Raw genomic sequence first — 17343 nt, forward strand, 5'->3', positions numbered from 1 at the left:
CCTAGGTTCCCCACAGCAGAGGGCAGGGGAGGCAGTGGGGAGGCCGGTACCTTCTCTGTGGCTCCATCTCCTCCGGGCTGGGGCCGTTCGGGGCCGGCCAGGCCTGTGTGGCGCCTGGGGACATGGGGGTGTCAGCTGGGACCCCACCCCCACCCCATCACCACCACCACTGCCCTCTACTCTGCCCCAGCCTCCCACTAGCCCTCCCACGGGTAGCACCCCAGTACCAATCCTTGACCCCCCACTTCCCCCCAGCCCCTCAGCTGGAAACCCAGAAGTCCTGGCCCTGGGGCCCCTCTGGGTTGGGGGGAGTCACTGCCTCCCATGTTGACTAGCCATCTCTTCAAGAACCCCAGAGCTGCCCCCCACAGAGCTGTCCACCTCCAGGAGCCCCAAACTCCACTCCTCCCTTCTCCCCAAAGGAACCCAGGACTGCGGGTCCTCCTGCTGACCAGTGTCGAGGGTAGCGAGTGCGCCCTGCATGGCGGTGGCGAAGGCGGCAGCATCCTCCCGAGTGCAGAAGCTGAGTCCCCAAACCTGGCGGGCATCACGCCACTGGTGGAAGCTGGCAGTCGCCTGGTTGTAGCGCAGCCCCCGGGCCAGCGCACAGTTCATCACCACCTGGGGGGAGCTAGACACCTCGGTTCCCAGCACTGAAGGGGAGCTCCCCTCCCAGACCAGCTCCCTGTCTCCAGCCTCTGCCACTGTTCCCACATCAGTAGGGTCCAGAGTGAATGCACCCCATGGCTCAGAAGTTTCCATTCCCCACCCCTGTGCCCAGCTGCCCCCAGCAAGCCTCTGACCACATTTGCCCAGCTCTGCCACACCCGCCCCCAAGAAGCTCTAGGCTGCAGGGCCCAGATGCCAGGGTTCTCAGCTGGAGGTCAATACCTGCTCTTATTCCCCCAACCACCCAGGCCGAATAGTGCAGGGCCCAGACTCCTGGGTCCCCTGCTCCTCCTTCCGTACCTGCTGGTCAGGCTGCATCTTGCGGGCCACAACACGGAAGGCGCCGGCCGCAGGGCGGTGCAGGAGCTGCACATGGCTGTAGGTGTTGGGCCCTGACCCAGATGTCACCCATTTCTTGTTGGTATCATCATAGATCATCACCGTGGCCCGGGCCGAGCACAGCACCGTCTCGCTGGATGGGGTGACAGGAGGTGAGCGTGACCCACTCAAGGGACGCCCTCCAGGATCCCTCCCACCCAAACCCAAGAGGGACCCCATCTCTCTCAATGAAATGGGGCAACTGAGGCACCGAGGAGGGAGGCAGTACAGAACCCAGGCTCCACCCCCACACCCGCTCTGCTGGAGCCAGGACAGACCAGGCACCCTGGTGGCCACTTCCCTTCCTGCGAGTGATGGAGCCCAGGCGCTGGGTTCTGTCCCTCCCCCACTGAACTAGCTTGGGGCTGAACCCTATATGGACTTGCTGGGAGCTGGACTGCCCCCCCAGCTGCCCAGAGGGCCCCTGCAGACCCCTGCTGCCCACATGAAGGACCCCCCCCCCCCCGGCTGGCTCCCCTACACAGGTCCCTTTCCCAGAGGTCTGCAGGAGGGTGAGGTTCCTGCTTGGGGTTGGGGGGAAGAGACCCCTGCCCCCAAGTTCCAGTCTGGAGGGAAGGCTGGAACCCTGGTATCCCTCCCCCCAGGCCACAGGGCACTAGCAGCTATTATGGGGGGGGTTTCCTCCCCAGAGGCCAAACAGGAACCAAGTCATGGCTGGAACAAGCTGCCCGCCAGCCCCCCCCCCCCCGCAGGGTGAACAGAGGCTGTGGGTTGGGAACGAGGGGTACTGGCAGGGGGCTGCAGATCAGGAGCGAGGGGCACCGGGTGCGTCAGCCCCAGCGCTTGCCACCGCCACCCCCCCCACCCTCCCCAGAGCAAGGCGGAAATGCCGGCTACTCCCACAATCCAAACAGGCCTGGCCCTGCCCACCGCAGCGCAGCCCAGCCCAGCCTCCCCACCACCCCTCCAGTACCCCTGGAGCAGCCCCACCCCCTCCGCTCCTTCCTGCCCCTCCCCAGGTGCAAAGGTTGAAGGTCATCCCCCCGCTTATCTCCAGCAGCATTGGCCAACCTGGTGATTGCCCCAGACTCTTGCCCAATGGGAAGCGGGGGGGGGGGGTCAGCCCAAACTTCTGGATTCTCTGCGCACCCCCCTTGTGCCCTTCCCCGGTTGTCTCGGGGACCCTGCTCTTTGCCTGTTTGGGAGGGGTGATGTGTGTCCCTGCCCCCTCCATGCCAGGGATCTTCACCACCCCCTGCTGCCCCACTCCCACCCCGGGGGCAGGGGCAGGAGCAGGAGCAGAGGCAGGAAGCACCTGGGGGGAGTGGAGGAGGGGAGTAGTGACTGCTTCCTAATAAGGGCAGGTTTGCAGGATGGGGCAGGTTTGCCTGGTCCCAGCCATAGGGGAAGGGCAGACACCCCAGGACAAGACATGCCCCCCATCCCCACCCCCTTGCAAGGGGATCCCAGCCCCCTGCAATGCAGCTGCTTCTGGGGAGGACAGGCCAGGGTCAAGGCTGCCCCCCACCCCCATCCCAGGCAGCTTCCCCCCACCCACCGCTTCCTCCTGACTCACTTCCTCCCTGGCACCTTCCTGCCCCTGCCCACCCCCCGCAACTCAGCCCAGCTGGGGGTGGGGGGGCAGGGGGCTGCAGGTCATGAGTGTGGGGCACCAGCAGGGGGTCAGGAGTGAGGGGCAATGGGGCTGCAGGTAACAGCAGGCACCAGCATAATGGTAGAGGGGGCAGTGTGTTGCAGGTCTGGAGTGAGGGGCACTGGGGACTCCAGGAGAGCCCCTCCATGCCACAGGGACCCATTAATGCCCATGGCTCGGGTAGCCAAGATGTTAATTGCCCCCCTTTCCCAGGGGGCAGGGGCAGGAGCCCGGCAGCCAGACCAGGAAGGGCCAGGGCCAGGCCGGAAGTCTAATCCCATTGTCCCAAGCAAAGGAGGGGGGAGAGGAGGGCAGGCACCAGGCCAGAGCCCCCCGCTGCCCCCCGCCTTCAAGAAGGCAGGAATCTCCCTGCAGCTCTTAGTGTGGGGCGGGGGGAGGGAGCAAAATATCTCCCCATGGATTGGGGTTGCTCTAGGGTTCACTTGTCACCTGGGAGGGGGGCAGAGCACCTCCCCCCCATCCTCCCAAAGGGCTGGGGCAGGAAGGGCAACTGAGGCACTGAAGCCAGCGGGGTCTCCTAGGGGCCTGGTTCCCGCGGCGGAGGTGGGAGCAGTGCAGGGGGGCATCCCTCCCCCCCAGAAGGGATCTCGGACCCTTCCGGGCTAGAGCTCCCAGGGGCGGGGCTGCCTGGCTGCGGGGGGCGAGATCTACGGCCGCAGCTCCGATCCTGTCACCCCCCGCGGGCCTGGGCCAGGAAGGCACCAGTTGCCCCCTCACCCAAACCCCCGAGGGAGTGCGGGAGGCCGGGACTCCCAGGCTCTTTCCCCGCACTGGGGGGAGGCAGCGAGCGCGCGATGTGGCATTGTGATGTCAGGGCCCCCGCGCGTGAGGTCATCGCCGTGACGTCAAAGGGGAGCCCACCCAGAGCGGGGGCGCCGCCCTGCACCCACCTCATGGTGCCGGAGGGGAGCTCAGTCCCGGCCACGCCACCCCATGCGCCGGCTCCGGCTCCGGCTCCGGCTCCGGCGCCGCGGGCCACCCCGACCGCCCCCCACAATGCACCGCGCGCCGCCACCGCCCTCTTAAAAGGGCAATTGGGTGGGGGTCAACCCGGACACCTGGCTGCGCGGCTGGGCAGGGGCGGGAGGGCCAGGGGCCCGGACTCCCGGGTTCTCTCTCCCCAGCTTTGGGGGGTTAGAAGCGGGGGGCGCCCCAGCCTGGGCCGGAGAAGGGGAACTGGAGGAGGAAGCGCCGGGCGAAGCGGAAGCCGAGCTGCCCCGGAGCCCCGTGAGGGCTGGGGGTAGGGCGGTACCGCCCGCAACAGCTCGGGGGGGTGGCCCCCCCAAAGCTGCGAGCGGGGAGCCGGGAACGGCGACCGATCTGGGGCGGTGTCCGGGCTCCCCGCCTCCCGCGCTCTGCCCCGCAAACCTAACCTGCGCCCGCCCGCACCCCCGGCTCCAACCCCCCTTCGCTACCTACCCCCAGCTAGGAGAGAAGCGAGGGGCCGAGCTCCCCCACCCCCGCCGCATCCTCCATCCCGGGCTGCGGGTTGGGATTGAGGGGCACTGGCCCTGTGGGGGGACCTGAGCTCGACCCGGTGGCCCTGTCCCCCCTGGCTCGGGTCCCAGCACAAGACGTGCCTCCTGCCCATCGTCCTGAGGCTCCTCCAAGAGCTCCGGCTGCGGCACTGGAGGCAGTAATCTGGGGCTTCCAGCACCCCCCGCCCCCGCCATCCCCCAAGCACTGTGGTCCCCTGCCCACCTGCCATGGAGCCACTCCCCATGGAGCCCGGCTGGGCTGGTGGCTCTAGGCTGGACCCCTTGAGACTGGAGCGGAGTCAGATTCTCTCCCTGGCTTCACCCCAAGAGTTGCCCACCAAACCCCACTCACCCCTTGTGCCCCCCAGAGCAGGCTGAGCCGACAGGTAAGCCATGGCCAGGATACTCTGGTGCCAGGTCTGGGTGCAGCCAGTCCCCCTCTCCTGGGGTCTGAGACCCTGGGATGTGAGGAGACGGAGCCTGGCTCAGCCCCAGGCTAGCACCACTGCCCCACACACTTGCTGTCCCCAGGAAGGAGACATCCCTGTGCCCCCAGCCTGGCATGTGCCTGGTGCCTGTGGAAGCTTGGCCTGAGCCACCTGCACCACCTGCCCCCTCCAACCCTGGCCCTAGGGACAACAGCACCGCCACAACACCCTGCTGGGCACCCCGGCACATGGAATTCACTGCCCTTGGCTGTGATGGAGGCCTGGGGCTCCCAGAGCAGCCCTGACACCTGCTGTGGCCCCCAACTACCCCCCACATTCCTGTCATGTCAACACTGCTGGAGTCCTCCAACCTTCAAGGCATCCCTGCTGGCCTTGGCTGCCTCTTCTCCAACTCTTGGGAGTCAGTAAGCTGTTGCAGCGTGATCCCTCCTGTCCCCTTCCAGACCCAACTGCCATGCCTCCCCTCCACCCCCCGCCCCGTCCACTCGAGGGCAGGGACCACTAGTAACCCCCAGCCCCCGCAGGCCCCTCTCACCCAGGCCAGGTGCTGCTGGGTAGGACCCAGGCCCCCTGTTCCTGCCCTGAGCATCAGGTTGGCACAGGGGTCCCCCCAACCTTACTCCCCTCCCCCTCCTGGCAGGATCCTGGCCTTAATGCCCAGAGGGTGGGGGCAGGAGGTGCTTTTTCTCAGCCTTGCCCTGCTCTTGCCTCAGCCTGGGGTGACCGGACCTGCCTCCCTCCCACGTGCCCCACTGCAGAGAGCTCACATGTGGGGGCCTGGGCAGAGCAGGTTGCCTGGCCATAGCAACACCCACTCTGCCCTCCAAGCAGGGCAGCAGTTCTGGGAGGGGCGGGGGGCTGGACTTGGGGCTCCTGTTCCTTGCAGGGCGGGATCTGGTCCCCGGGGGCAGATAAGGGGGTTGAGGGAGGCTGAGTGGAGACTGGGGCTGGAGCAGGACCCAAGGGGGGTGGGGGTCTCTGGGGCAGGTGGGGGGTCCCAGTGCTGGGGCTGGACCCAGGGGGCTGTGGGGGCTCCCAAATGCCAGGAGGCCCTGCCCCCCCAGAAGCAGCTGCAGTGGAGCACGGGTGTCAGCAACCGCTGGTCCTGCCCACCCCCCCAACACTCTCCCTCTCTCCCTCTCCCCCTCCTGCTCCCCCTGGGCCCAATCCGGGGTGGGGGCACTGGGGCCTGGCTGAGGCAGGTCCAGGCCCCTCTAGAGGGGGAGCTGAGCCTGGCTGGAGGAGCCGCCCCCTAAGCGCGCCCTCCCCCCACCCCGCGCCGGGAGGTTCGGGCTGTCTGCACGGGGTGGCGGGCGCGGCCCTGTTGCCATAGAGCTAACCCTGCACCTGATGCTGGGGGCTGCCCGAGGGGCAGGGGCGGGGCTCGGGGCTGAATGCCCCCGCCCCCCCACATAGGAACCACCCGCCGCCCCGCCCTTAACCCCTGCGAGCCTGGAGCCGCCTCCCTGTCTCCATCCCCGCCCTCCCCGCGCTCCGCCCGGCCCCCTGCACACGCCTCCTCCATCCCTATCCCTGCGTCTCCCGCCGGCTGCAGCCCGGCCCCGGCCGCGGCCCCCCCGCCTTTGTCTGCACCCGCCCTTGGCAGCCGCCTGCTCCGCCGCATCCCCCCGCCCCCCCGGATCGGGGCCGGGCCGGGCCGGGATCGGGGCCGCGGGGCAGCATGGTGCCGGGGCCATGAGCGCCGGGGGGCAGCGCGGGCCGAGCCCCATGCCGGGCGCTGCCGGGCCGGGGCCATGGGTCAGGTCCTGGGCTTCGCGCACTGCAGTAGGTGCCTGGTGGGGGGATCGGGGCCCCGGGGAGACCAGGATCGGGGCCTGGGGAGGGAGAGAACCGGGGTCCGGGGAGACCAGGATCGGGGCCTGGGGAGGGAGAGGATCGGGGCCCGGGGAGACCAGGATCGGGGCCTGGGGAGGGAAAGAACCGGGGTCCGGGGAGACCAGGATCGGGGCCTGGGGAGGGAGAGGATCGGAGCCCGAGGAAGGATGAGGATCGGGTCCGGGAAGACAAGGATCTGGGCCCCAGGGGAGGGCAAGGATCCGGGCCCAGGGGGACGGGAGCGGCAACTGGGCACCCCTGGGCCCGGTGACAGCGCCTTGGGAGTGGAGATGGGGGATCGGGGATCGGCCTCGGATGCTCGGTAAGCCCCCCCACCTCCCCCCACCAGCCCGAGCCAGCCCTGACCCGGGGGAGAAACGCGGCTGAGACCTGGCAAACTCGTGCAACTCCCCCCGCAGCTGGGCCCCCCGGAGCCCAGCCAGGGGCTCCCACACTCCTGGGCCCAGGACAGAGGCTGCCTGGGGCCCTGCTCTGCCAGCCCTGGGGTCCGCCCGCCCCCCCCCAAGGGGGGCTGTCCCTGCCCCACAGCCCATAACCCCCCTGCCCCCATGGCAGTGCCCATTGTCGCTTCCCCCATGGCTCATGGGGGGGCAGCAGGACCAGGTCCATGGGGCCCTGGCACCAGCCCAGCACCTCCATTAAGGCCTCTGCTCTGGCGCCCAGGCGAGGTTGCTTCCCGGAACCGGGCACCACTGGGGGAGGGGATGTGTCCCAGCTAGGTCCCTGCTGCCCAGGTCCTGGCTCCCCTTATAGCAGGCCTGGGCGGTGGCGTGTGCCCAGGGTGGGCCTGCACCAGCCTGTGTGCCCTGATTAGGCCCCCTGCCCCAACCTGAGGGGCTGAAGGAGGGGGGGCAGAGGCAGGTAGGGGAGTGGGCTCAGGGTGGGGCGCTGTCCCCTGTCATTGGTGCTGGTTGCAGAGGGGGCAGCAAGGCACTGACCCCACCCGCCCCCATCTCTTGCAGAAGAGTCACCTTCCACTGCCTCCACCACCCCCGACTCCACGGATGGTGAGGCCCTGCTTGGGGGGGGGTCTTGCTTGAAGGGGGAGACATTGGGGTGGGAGGGAAGGATCCCTGGGTGTTGAGTTTGTACTTGCAGAGGGGGGACTGGAGGAGGGGGGGGCCCTGCTTGGAGGGCCCTACTTGGAGGGATGCCCTGGGCAGGAGGTCCCCATTTGGCAGTTCCTGGTTGGGGGGGTCCTTGCTGGGGGGTGACAGTAGAGCAGGGGGTGCCCTGCTTGGAGGGCCCTGGGTGAGGGATGCCCTGGGTGCCTTGCTTGCAGGCTCGTGGGTTTGGGGAGGTACTCTGGTGGGGAGGATCCCTCCTTGGGGGTGTGCCCCAGTTCCAGACAGTGGCACTGACTCCTGATGCCCGGGCACCCCATGACCGCCCCCCCATTTCCACAGGTGGCACGGAGTCAGACTTCCCTGAGCTGCAGACGGCACGGGAGTTCTCAGAGGACGAAGATACGGGCTCTCTGGGCTGGGCCACGCCACGGGAGCTGACCTTTTCCTACATTGCCTTCACCCCCGGGCATGATGCCAGCCCCCCCCGTGATGCCCGCACCCGCCGTGACTCTGGGGCTCGACGCCCACGGGGGGGGCTAGGGGCAGGGCCAGGCCCCAGCCCCCCCCGGCCCGAGCCCCCAGCCCCAGCCCTTGGTGACAGCCTAGAGAACATCCCCAGCCTGTGCCAGTCACCTGAGGGGGAGCGTGGGCAGGGCCTGGGGCTGGACCCCTTCTTGGCCTGGGATGCTCCCCTGCACTACACCAATGACCCTGAACCCCTGGAGCTGGGTAACAGCCCCCCCACACAGCCTCAGCTGGTGCCCACCACGAAGATTACTGTGGAGCCTGGAGCCCCCCAGGTCACAGAGGCTGCAGCTGGTTCAGGTAGGGACCCAGGGGCTCCAGCCCTGAACAGGGCACTGTTGTGGGAAGCTCATAGCACTGGGTTCCCAGGGATGGCACTGTTGGAGGAAGCTCACAGCATTGGGGGCCTAGGCAGGGCACTGTTGGGGAAGGTCACTGCACTGGTGGGGGGGCCGAAGCTGGGAACTGCCAGGGCACTGCTGGGGAAAAGCATGCAGCGCTGGGGTCCCAGGCAGGGCACTGTTAGGGGGAAGCTTGCAGCACCGGGGTGCTACCCTGCTCTGTCCCTGGCAGAGACAGCTCTCGAGGTGACCCCGGGGGACCTCCAGCTCACCCCCGCCTTAGCCCTCCACCCTGCCGAGGGCACCCCCTGCTGGGCTGAGGGCACCCTGTCCTCCTCGGGCACCCTTGAGGGCCCTGGCTTCCAGGGCTCCTGGGATGCGGACGACCCGCAGGAGGAGAAGGCACTTTTGGAGACGGAGCCAATTCCAGAGCAATGCCTAGAGGAGCTGGACCAATCAGGGAACCGCTTGGAAGCCTACAACATGGGTGAGCCACCAATGAAGAGGGAGCAGCTGGGGCAGGGCAGGGGCATTGCAGCTAGGGAGGCAGGGCACTGTTGTGGGGAAGCTCCCAGCCTAGAGGCCCTGATCAGATGCAGGGATGATATTGCAGTGGAGAAGTGCATAGTATCAAGGCCTCTGATAGGATCCTGGAAAGGCAGTATTGGGGGAAGCTCACAGCATTGAGGTTCCTGATTGGACCCCCACAGGGCACTGTTGTGTGGAAGTTCACAGCATCAAGGCCTGTGATCAGCTGCATGCAAGGCACTGCTGTGGAGAAAATTGCAACACCCTGGGCCCCAGCTGGGTCATGGGGCTGATTATACCCCCAGCCTGGCAGCCCCTGCTTCCCGCCCCCCAGGATCCAGCCAGGGCTGCCTGCAGGGAAAGGAGCCCTGGCACAATGCCCAAAGAGGCCCCTCATCCTGCCATCATGGCCCCGTGGGGACAGGCACTCCCTGCCCCCCTGCCATGCCATGGCCGGAGGCCGTGCCTGGCCCCAAGATGCGACTGTCTGGGAGCGCTGGCGCCACAACATGAGCAGGGCAGGGGCAGGGCTAGCAGGCAGAACCAGGGGTGCGTGTTGGCCCGGACTCCTGGGTTCCTGCTCCTCCTGTTCCTCCTGCAGGGCACCCCCAACAACACCCTGGGGCACTGCCAGAGGAGAGCACCCCGCTGCTGGCTGTCCCAGATGCCTGGCTTCTCTCCCCAGCCAAGGGATAGGGAAGTGGGGGGACATGGGTGATGGTGGTCAGTCAGTTGGGGGACCATAAGGATAGACCCCAGGTTCTAGACTCCTGGCCCCTCGGGGCTCACCCTGCAGCTCTGTGCCCCCCACCCACAGGGGGGTCCAGGCAGGGCCAGGATTGGCTGGCTATAAATAGCCCTGGGGCCCCTCCCCCACTCCGGCCCCCAGGCCAGGCTCTGTACAGGGGCTGAGGGGCCTGGAGCGGGTGCTGGGAGCTGGCCTGGGCACTACAGGCTGCATCGCAATGGGCGGCAAAGGTGGGACAGGGTCTAGCCTGTGGGGCTTGGGGCCCTAAAGTGGTGGAGGGGTGCTGGCATGACAGGGCTGCGAGGAGGTGGGGGGAGGGGGCTGTGGCCCTCCTACAGTGGGTCAGGCCAAGGGGAGGGGCCTGGGGGCCAAAGAGTAGGGGTGGGGGTCGGGGTGGGGATGAGGGGCCCTGGGTCAGCATGGAGGGCCCTGGACCCCCCCCCCAGGTGCCTGCCCCTCCCCCGCCTGGCACTTGGGCCTGTCAATTAGGGGTGGGGGAGGGGAGCTGACAGCTGCAGGAGCTGTCCCCCTCCCGCAGCTAAACTTAGCTGCCCCCCCGCCCCGGGAGGTGGGGACCCCTGGGGCCCTTAAAGGGATAGCGCCTTCATCCAGGCTTGGGTGGTGGGGTGCAGAAAGAATAGGGGAAAGCTGGCTGGGCACTGGTGCACAGCCCAGCCCTGCCATTTCCAGGCCCAGTTGCCTGGCACCTGCCCCAGAGCTGGGGCCCTGCCTAGAGTGGGGCAAGGACCCTGGAGGAGATACCTGTGCTGGTGCGGGGGGCTGAGCAGGGCAGCCTGGGGGCGGGGGAGGATGTGGCAGGGGGCTGAGCCTGGCAGTGAAGGTCTGGGGCATTTGGGGGCTGTTGGACACTGAGGGGAGGTGGGGGATGAGCCTAGTGCTGGGGGGGCCCGGGGGGCCAAGCAGGTGCCAGGGGCCATGGGGGTGCCTGGCCTTGACCCTGCCTCCCCCCCACAGTGCTGGAGCTGGTGCTGTGGCGGGACATGCGGGCCTCAGGGCTGGTGCTGACGGGGCTGGTGCTGGCGCTGCTCTGCTTGGCCCACTTCAGTGCTGTGTCTGTGTGCGCCTGGGCTGCGCTGGGCACCCTCGGCGTCACTCTCTCGCTGCGGCTCTACCACATGCTGCTGGGCGCCCTGCGGCCTGGCCACCGCCCCAACCCCTTCCAGTGAGTACTGGGGCCCCGGCGCTGACCCCTCACCCCCAGCACCTCCAGGGACTCCTGCGCCCACCACCGTCAGCGAGTCTCTGGCAGTCCCCACCCCCTTCAGGCTACTACATGGGGACCCCCAGCCACTCACCACCCGCGGTTCTGCCCCTGCCCTGGACTCCAGCCCCAGGCTCCCCAGCAGGGGGCACTGTGGGGGGCAGAGGCAGAACCTGGGTTGTTGCTGACACCCCTTCCCTGCTGCAGGCCCCTGCTGGACACAGATGTGTCGCTGTCCCCAGAGCAGCTGGAGCATATGGCTGAGCGCATAGGGCAGCACATGGCCGCCGGCACCCGCACCCTGCGCCACCTCTTCCTCGTTGAGGACCTCGTGGACTCCCTCAAGGTGCCCTCGCCCCCGCCCCCCCAATAACCCTCGGTGACCTCTCGGAGGGTCAGCTGCCCTCAGGACATACTCCCAGGCTGCCCCCTGTGACCTCACACCAGAGCTGTCCCGGCAGGGGGCGGGGGGCAGGGGTGTGAATTGGGAGGCTTTGGGGGGCGGAGCAGAGCCAGATGGGGCACAGCGCAGTGACTCCACGCTGTTGCTGGCTTCACATCCAACCACCCGCCACCTGCCTCCTGCTGCCAAATCTGCCGCTGGCTTACTGGTGTCTGGGGGCAGGGGCCTGCTCAGGCTGCTTTGCCCTGGGCTTCGCACCCACCCCATGGGCAGAGGCAGCCCCAGTCCCGCCTCTGGGGCTGAATCCATGCCAGACCCTTGTATCAGCCCCATCCGTTCCCCTGCCCCACGCTGTTGTGCCAGGTCCTGATCCTGCCCCCACCCAGGCCCTGGGCAACCCCCACCACAGGCCCTGGGGCAGGGCAGGGGGAGCTGTGCTGACCCCCATTTTGCCCTCTCAGTTCGCCTTCCTGTTCTACATCCTCACCTACGTGGGTGCTGTGTTCAACGGGCTGACACTGCTGCTCATGGGTGAGGGGGCACTGGAGGCAGGGCCAGGGAGGCATCTGGTCCCAGTGGGAGAGGGATGAGGGGAACCTTGGGGGAGGGGGTGGCATGGTCTTGGCTGGGGCTGTGTGCAAATGGGGGGGAGCTGTATGAGGGCAGGGTAGGGAGTGGCCCAGGCAGGGAGGGCAAGGGTCGTGGGGGGCATGGCTCAGTCTGATTGTCCTGTTCTCCCCCAGGTGTGATAAGTGCATTTACCTTCCCTGTGCTCTACCGGCATCACCAGGTGAGTGTGTGCACGTGTGTGCGTGTGCAGGGTGGGGCATGGGGTGGGGAGAAAGCCTTGAAGCAGAGGGCAGATGCCAGTGTCCCTGGGGGAGACAGGCTACTACCCCTGTGTCCTGCTATCTCAGGCGGGGAGGGGTCTCCAGGGGCTCCCCACCTGCCTCACCACCAATCCATCTCCTCCAGGCACAGATCGACCAGTACGTGGGCTTGGTGAGGAACCAGCTCAGTCACCTGCGAGCCAAGTGAGTGCCGGGGGTGGGGGCTTTCCAGCACCCCCCCCACCCAGAACAGCACCCCTAGTGCATGGGGGCTGCCCCGCCAGTTGGCAGGGGGAATGAGGGGTGTCATGGGTAATGCAGCTCCTGGTGGGAGCAGGGATGGGGGTAGGGACTCCCAGGAAGGCAGGAACAGGGTTGGGGGCCCCAGGGGGGCAGGGCAGTGCCCCTGCATGTGACATGTCTCTGCCCCCCCTCCAGGATTCAGGCCAAGCTCCCAAGTGCCAAAGCAAAGGCAGAATGAGCATCCACCCTGCCCCGCTCCACCTGAACCCCTTCTGCTGCCCCCCTGGGCACAAGTTGCCCATGGGGGGGGGTGCTTGGCGCTGCCCAGGCTGAGGGGAGGGGATGGGGCTGACCCAGAGATGGGCTGGGGGTGGGGGCAGCTTGGTGCGCCGGGGCACAAGCTGGGGCAGGAGCCGCCCCCTTACCCATGCCCACCCCAGCTGTGTGGGGTTTACACTTTAATAAAAACTCTTGTCACAGAACCAGAGTCCTGTCCATGGAAAAGGGTGGGGTGGGGCAGAATACATCCCACACTTCTCCCCTAGGTGGGAGGGAAGGACCCAGGCCTCTGGGCTCCCTGCCCCATCCCCGAAACCCAGGCATCCTATCCTCATTCCCCCACCCCCTCAGTGCTCGAGTGAGGTGCCCTCCCCCCAGCCTGGTGCTCAGAGGCTGCCTGTCGGCTACAGTTGGCCTCCCGCCACCTTCCCCAGCCCCCTCTCCATCTGCCCCGGGCACCTGCCTGACATGGGAGGGGGCAGCCAGGCCATGCTAAGCAGGGGGTGTCAGAGCAAGGCCTGAGCCCTGATCCTGGGCTGGGGAGTGGGAGATTCCCCAGAGCCATGGCTGCCCTAGAGGAGGATCCCCTCGCTCACCCCACCCCACCATGAGCCAGCCTCACCCCAAGCAAGGTGAGGCAGCCCAGGCACCCTGACTCTTACCACCCCGCACCCGCCGCCCAGTCCCCTCCCGGACAGGGGATAGGACCAAGGCGCCCTGGCCCCACCTCTGCCCCTCCTGGCTCGCCTGGGCCCCACCCCGAGCAGAGGCCCCGGGGGGAGGGAGGGGTGCCCCTGCGCCGCTGCGCGGGGCCGCACGGTGGCGCCCCCGGCCAGGCCAAGCCTCGGGTCCCGCTTCGCGGCGGGGGCCAGCCCGGCCCCGCGTCGGCCCCCTCCGCACCCAGCGCCGCAGCTCCCTTGGCGGCTCGGCGGCGGTGCGGGTGCGGGTCGTGCGGACTCCCGTGGGGGGCGGGGGGGTCAGGCGCCTCAGTGCTCCCCCCGGCTTTGGGAGGCGAGTGAGGCAGCGGGGCGCAGGGGCGCGGGGAGCCAGGACCAAGGGGTCTCATGCGGGAGATCAAAGCCATCCCGGCAGCGGCGGGAGGAGGGGCCCTGGGCACTTCAGGCCACCGCCCCTCCCGCACCTGCGGGGGCCCCAGCCCGACCCCGGCCCCGGGCCCGACGCCTATCGGGGCTGCACGGCACGTGCCCCGCCCCCCCTGCCCTGGCTCGTGCCCATGCCATCGGAGCCAGGCCCGGGACTTGGGGCTGCATCGATCAGGCGGGAGCGGAGGCCTGGGCGCCCGGACCCCTGGGTCCCCCTGCGGAGAGGAAGAGCCTGATTCAGTCGGGAATCCCGGAGCCCCTTCAGCCCTAAGCCTAGCCCCAGCCGAGGTGTCGCCCCCCGCAGGGAGTCTCCAGCAGAGGAGCTGTGCTGGCAGCGGCGATGAGCCGGCAGCGAAGGCGTTAACGCGGGGGGGAGCTGCCCCCCGCCCCGCCATGATACCCCCCAGCTTTGTAGGACCCATCCCTGGCCAACCCCTGCATCGACAAGAGCCTCCAGCCACCCCCGCCCCTCCCCTATAGAGGTCCCAACTTTGTCCCGCCCCCACAGCTATAGGGGGTCCCCGGCCCGGCTTCTACCCCAACCCTACCAGGTGCCGGCCCCGCTTCTCCTCTCCCCCTCCCCTGTAGGGTCCGGGCTCTGGCACACCCTCCACCACTCCTGTCCGGGATCTGGCCCTGCCCTTCCCCCACCTCTATAGGGCTCGCGGCCCTGCCGCTCCCTGCCCCGTAGGGTGCTGGCCCCGCCCGCCTCCACCTCTGTAGGGGTCCCGAGCATCCTCTTCTCCCTATCTATAGGGTCCTAGCCCCGCTCCTGCCCTCCAGGGCCCTGGGCTCGCCCCTGCCCCTACCTGGGTCCCGGCCCGGCCCGCGCAGCCCCCCACCCCGGCCGCGGGTGCGGGTGCGGGTGCGGGTCCCGGCCGGCCGCGCTGACGCCGGGCAGCCCCGCAAGACAGCTGCCCCCGCGCTATTCTTAGCGCCGCGCGGCTAAAAATAGCGGTCGAGGCCGGGGCTGACGCCGCCGAGCGCAGGGCTGAGTCAGCGCCGCGGGGCCGGCCGGCCGGCCAGGCCGGGCCGCCTCGGGCCGCTCTCCAGTGCGGGGCGCCCGGGTGCCACAGCTGGGGGGCGAGGGCCGGGGCGCCTCACCCCGGGCGGCTCCAGTGTTAAGGTGGGGGGAGGTGCAGGACGCCTAGGTCCAGCCCCTGTAGAGGAGGGATAGGGTTGGGGGCGGCCAGGACGCCTGGGTGATTTTCTTGGCTCTGGGGCACTCCTGGGTCCTCCAAAGGACCCTCCGCCCGAGCTCCCGGCAGCAGGTGCAGAACTGTGCCCCCGCCAGCCCTAAGGACGGGACCAGCCAAAACCGGGGGGGCTCCTGGCTGAGGCCCCCGGGGCTGAGTGTGCTAAGGGTGTCCTACCCAGGGTGTGACCCCACCCAGGGACGATCCAGGCCCCGTGCACCTGGAGACCCCAGCCCCACCCCACCAGGCTGAAAAGCACCAAGCTGGGGTCTCAAAGCCAGCCCCGCCCTGTCCCCCCCACCAGCCATGGGCTTGGCCCCTGCTCCAGCGCTGCCTCCCCCGCAGAGACCGAGTGCCCCCACACCCCATGCAGGGGTCAGCCTCTTGGGCGGGGGGGCGGAGCCCAGGAGTCCCAGGGCCCAGGCACTTGGGAGCCCCCAGAGCAAAGACTGCCCGAGAGGATGCTGGGAAATGTCCACCTCATCTAGGCCGCATGATGTCATGTGTCAGGGCAGCAGGGCTGGGATCTCCTGGCTCCTGAGGCTGGAAGGAGGGGGTCCGGCCTGCCCTGGAGGCAAACCACCAGTCCCAGAGACCCACGGCCGGGCACGGCCTGTGGGAGCACCGGCTCCATGCCCCCCTGCAGCCAGCTGGGGTGTCCTAGCCTCAGACACTGGCCCCTGGCTTCCCCCTCGCAGGCTCAGTGGTGTCCACACAAGGGGTCCCCACCATCTGATCCCCCATTCCCCTCTGCAGCTCCTCACACTTGCTCCCCAGCCAGCACAGGCAGCTCCGTGGCCTGGCCAGGGACCCTCATAAAGCCACATGCCCTAGGAGGATCCTCTGTGAGGGGCACTAGGTGACGACCCCGGACCCCTGGGTTCTCGCTCCTGCCCGCTGGACTGGCTGAGGCGTGGGGCCTGGGACTGCCTTCTCGGCCCACCCAAGCTGTTATCTCCCTGTGCCATTCTCTGTGGGTTGTGGCATCCCGGGCTGGGATGGCCCTGCATTTCGGGGGTGGAGGGTCTGCGCTAGGGCTCCCCCTATGGCTATCCCCCTCCCCCCCCGCACAGGGCCAGAGTAGGTAGCTGGGGCAGCGCGACTCTGCTTTGGGATCTCTGGAGATGGGCACAGGGCAAAAACCCATCTTGGAGCCTGGCCGGCAGTGCAGAGGATGTCAAGAGGTGCCCCCACCCCGCCCCGTAGCTCTGTTGCACCCTGTTACCCGTCTGGCCGTCCTTCTTCACATGTTCCCCCCTCCCCTCCGCCACGTGCCCCCCCACATGGCCGGCTGGCGGGCGGGGTGGCGGCGAGGCAGGTGCCCAGCGCCCCGCGCAGGGGAGTCCCAGTGCCCCCGCACGCCCGCAGGACAGCCTGGTGCCCGGGATTAGTGCCCAGCGGGAGAAGCCCCGGGTCCGAGCTGTGCAGCGGGGCGGCGAGGAGGAGATCCCAGCGCTCCCTGCATGCCCAGCGGGAGATGCTCGGTGCCCCGGTCCCTGGTGAAGAGAGATGTCGGATGGGGGTCCCTGCAAGAGCCCTGTGCTGGGTGCAGGGGGGGATCCTGTGCCCGGGGAGGGGGCGGGGTGCATGTCCAATGCTCAGGGAGGTGGATGTCCGGTGCCCCGGGAGGGATGGCTGCGTGCCCAGTACCACTGCTCAGGGGGCTGGATGATTGGTGCGCGGGGGGGAGGTGGGCGTGCATGCTCAGTGCCCGGGGGTGGATGCCCGGTGCCCAGGGAGGCGCATGCCCAGGGAGTAGACGTCCAGGAAGGGGGGTGGGGGGGTGCATGCCCAGTACCCAGGAAGATACATACTCGGTGCTGCATGCCTGATGCCCGGTGCGGGGGTGCATGCCCAGTGCCCGGGGGGGGAGGGGTACATGCCCGGTGGTGCATGCCCTGTGCCCAGCCCGGTGCCCCCGCCCTCTACGCTTCCAGCCGCGGCCGCTATTTTTAGCCGCTCCGAGCCAAGCCCGAAATAGCGCGGCCCGATATGGAGCGCGATGGAGTCACCGCTTCCGGCACCGACGTCGGCGGCCCTGCGCTCACGGCGCCCGGGGTCTCCGCGGCCGGGGCGGGGGGCTGTGCTGAACCCGCCTCCGGCTCTGCGATGCCGCCGCCTCGGGCAAGCGGCTGCTTAAGGTGCGGGGGGAGGGGCAGGGGGCAGCCAGCTGGAGGCGGGGGGCAGGGCCGAGGGCTGCGATGAAGCTGCTTCTGGGGGGCGGGAGAGGCAGGGGGTTGGGTGTATGGGGACCCCCGCCACACACACACACACACTCACTCGCTCTCTGCTAGAAGGCAGCTACTTCTGGGGTGGAGCGAGGAGGGGAGTGGCACACAGGGGCCCACTCCCACCCCACACACTCACCCCCCACTCTGGACACTCTGGAGC

The 17343-nt window shown here is 68.6% G+C and overlaps 2 protein-coding genes across 4 annotated transcripts; one reads left to right on the plus strand and one right to left on the minus strand.

The window, feature by feature from the left end:
* Positions 1 to 6: 6 nt before the first annotated feature.
* On the minus strand, positions 7 to 3733 carry VASP (vasodilator stimulated phosphoprotein; the record flags this gene model as incomplete). The annotated part of the gene is made up of 4 exons (XM_090056250.1): positions 3574 to 3733; positions 970 to 1141; positions 453 to 621; positions 7 to 114 (listed from the first exon to the last, which is right to left on the minus strand). Coding segments are annotated over exons 1-4 (454 nt in total), but the record flags the coding sequence as incomplete, so codon positions are not given.
* Positions 3734 to 6094: 2361 nt separating this feature from the next.
* On the plus strand, positions 6095 to 12856 carry RTN2 (reticulon 2). Of its 3 annotated transcripts, none has more exons than XM_090056143.1 (10): positions 6095 to 6395; positions 7430 to 7474; positions 7874 to 8359; positions 8639 to 8887; positions 10652 to 10859; positions 11106 to 11244; positions 11763 to 11832; positions 12045 to 12091; positions 12277 to 12335; positions 12570 to 12856. In XM_090056143.1, exons 1-10 carry the CDS (start codon positions 6365 to 6367, stop codon positions 12610 to 12612), a joined length of 1377 nt encoding a protein of 458 aa, XP_089912269.1. In that variant the 5' UTR covers positions 6095 to 6364; the 3' UTR covers positions 12613 to 12856. The 3 variants fall into 3 exon arrangements, with proteins under 3 accessions (XP_089912269.1, XP_089912268.1, XP_089912270.1); XM_090056142.1 differs by having other exon boundaries at positions 6097 to 6395; positions 8633 to 8887; XM_090056144.1 differs by lacking the exon at positions 6095 to 6395 and adding an exon at positions 6603 to 6768 and having other exon boundaries at positions 8633 to 8887.
* Positions 12857 to 17343: the final 4487 nt, after the last annotated feature.

This window comes from Crocodylus siamensis, chromosome 6, assembly GCF_052110815.1.
Source record: "Crocodylus siamensis isolate JL-2025a chromosome 6, ASM5211081v1, whole genome shotgun sequence".
In the NCBI taxonomy this organism is placed as follows: domain Eukaryota; kingdom Metazoa; phylum Chordata; order Crocodylia; family Crocodylidae; genus Crocodylus; species Crocodylus siamensis.

Coding starts and splice junctions, on each gene's coding strand:
- RTN2 (XM_090056142.1), top strand. CDS start 6,365: ATGGGTCAGGTCCTGGGCTTCGCGCACTGCA. Junction 11,245..11,762: donor ACCTCGTGGACTCCCTCAAG/GTGCCCTCGCCC, acceptor TTGCCCTCTCAG/TTCGCCTTCCTGTTCTACAT. Junction 11,833..12,044: donor GCTGACACTGCTGCTCATGG/GTGAGGGGGCAC, acceptor GTTCTCCCCCAG/GTGTGATAAGTGCATTTACC.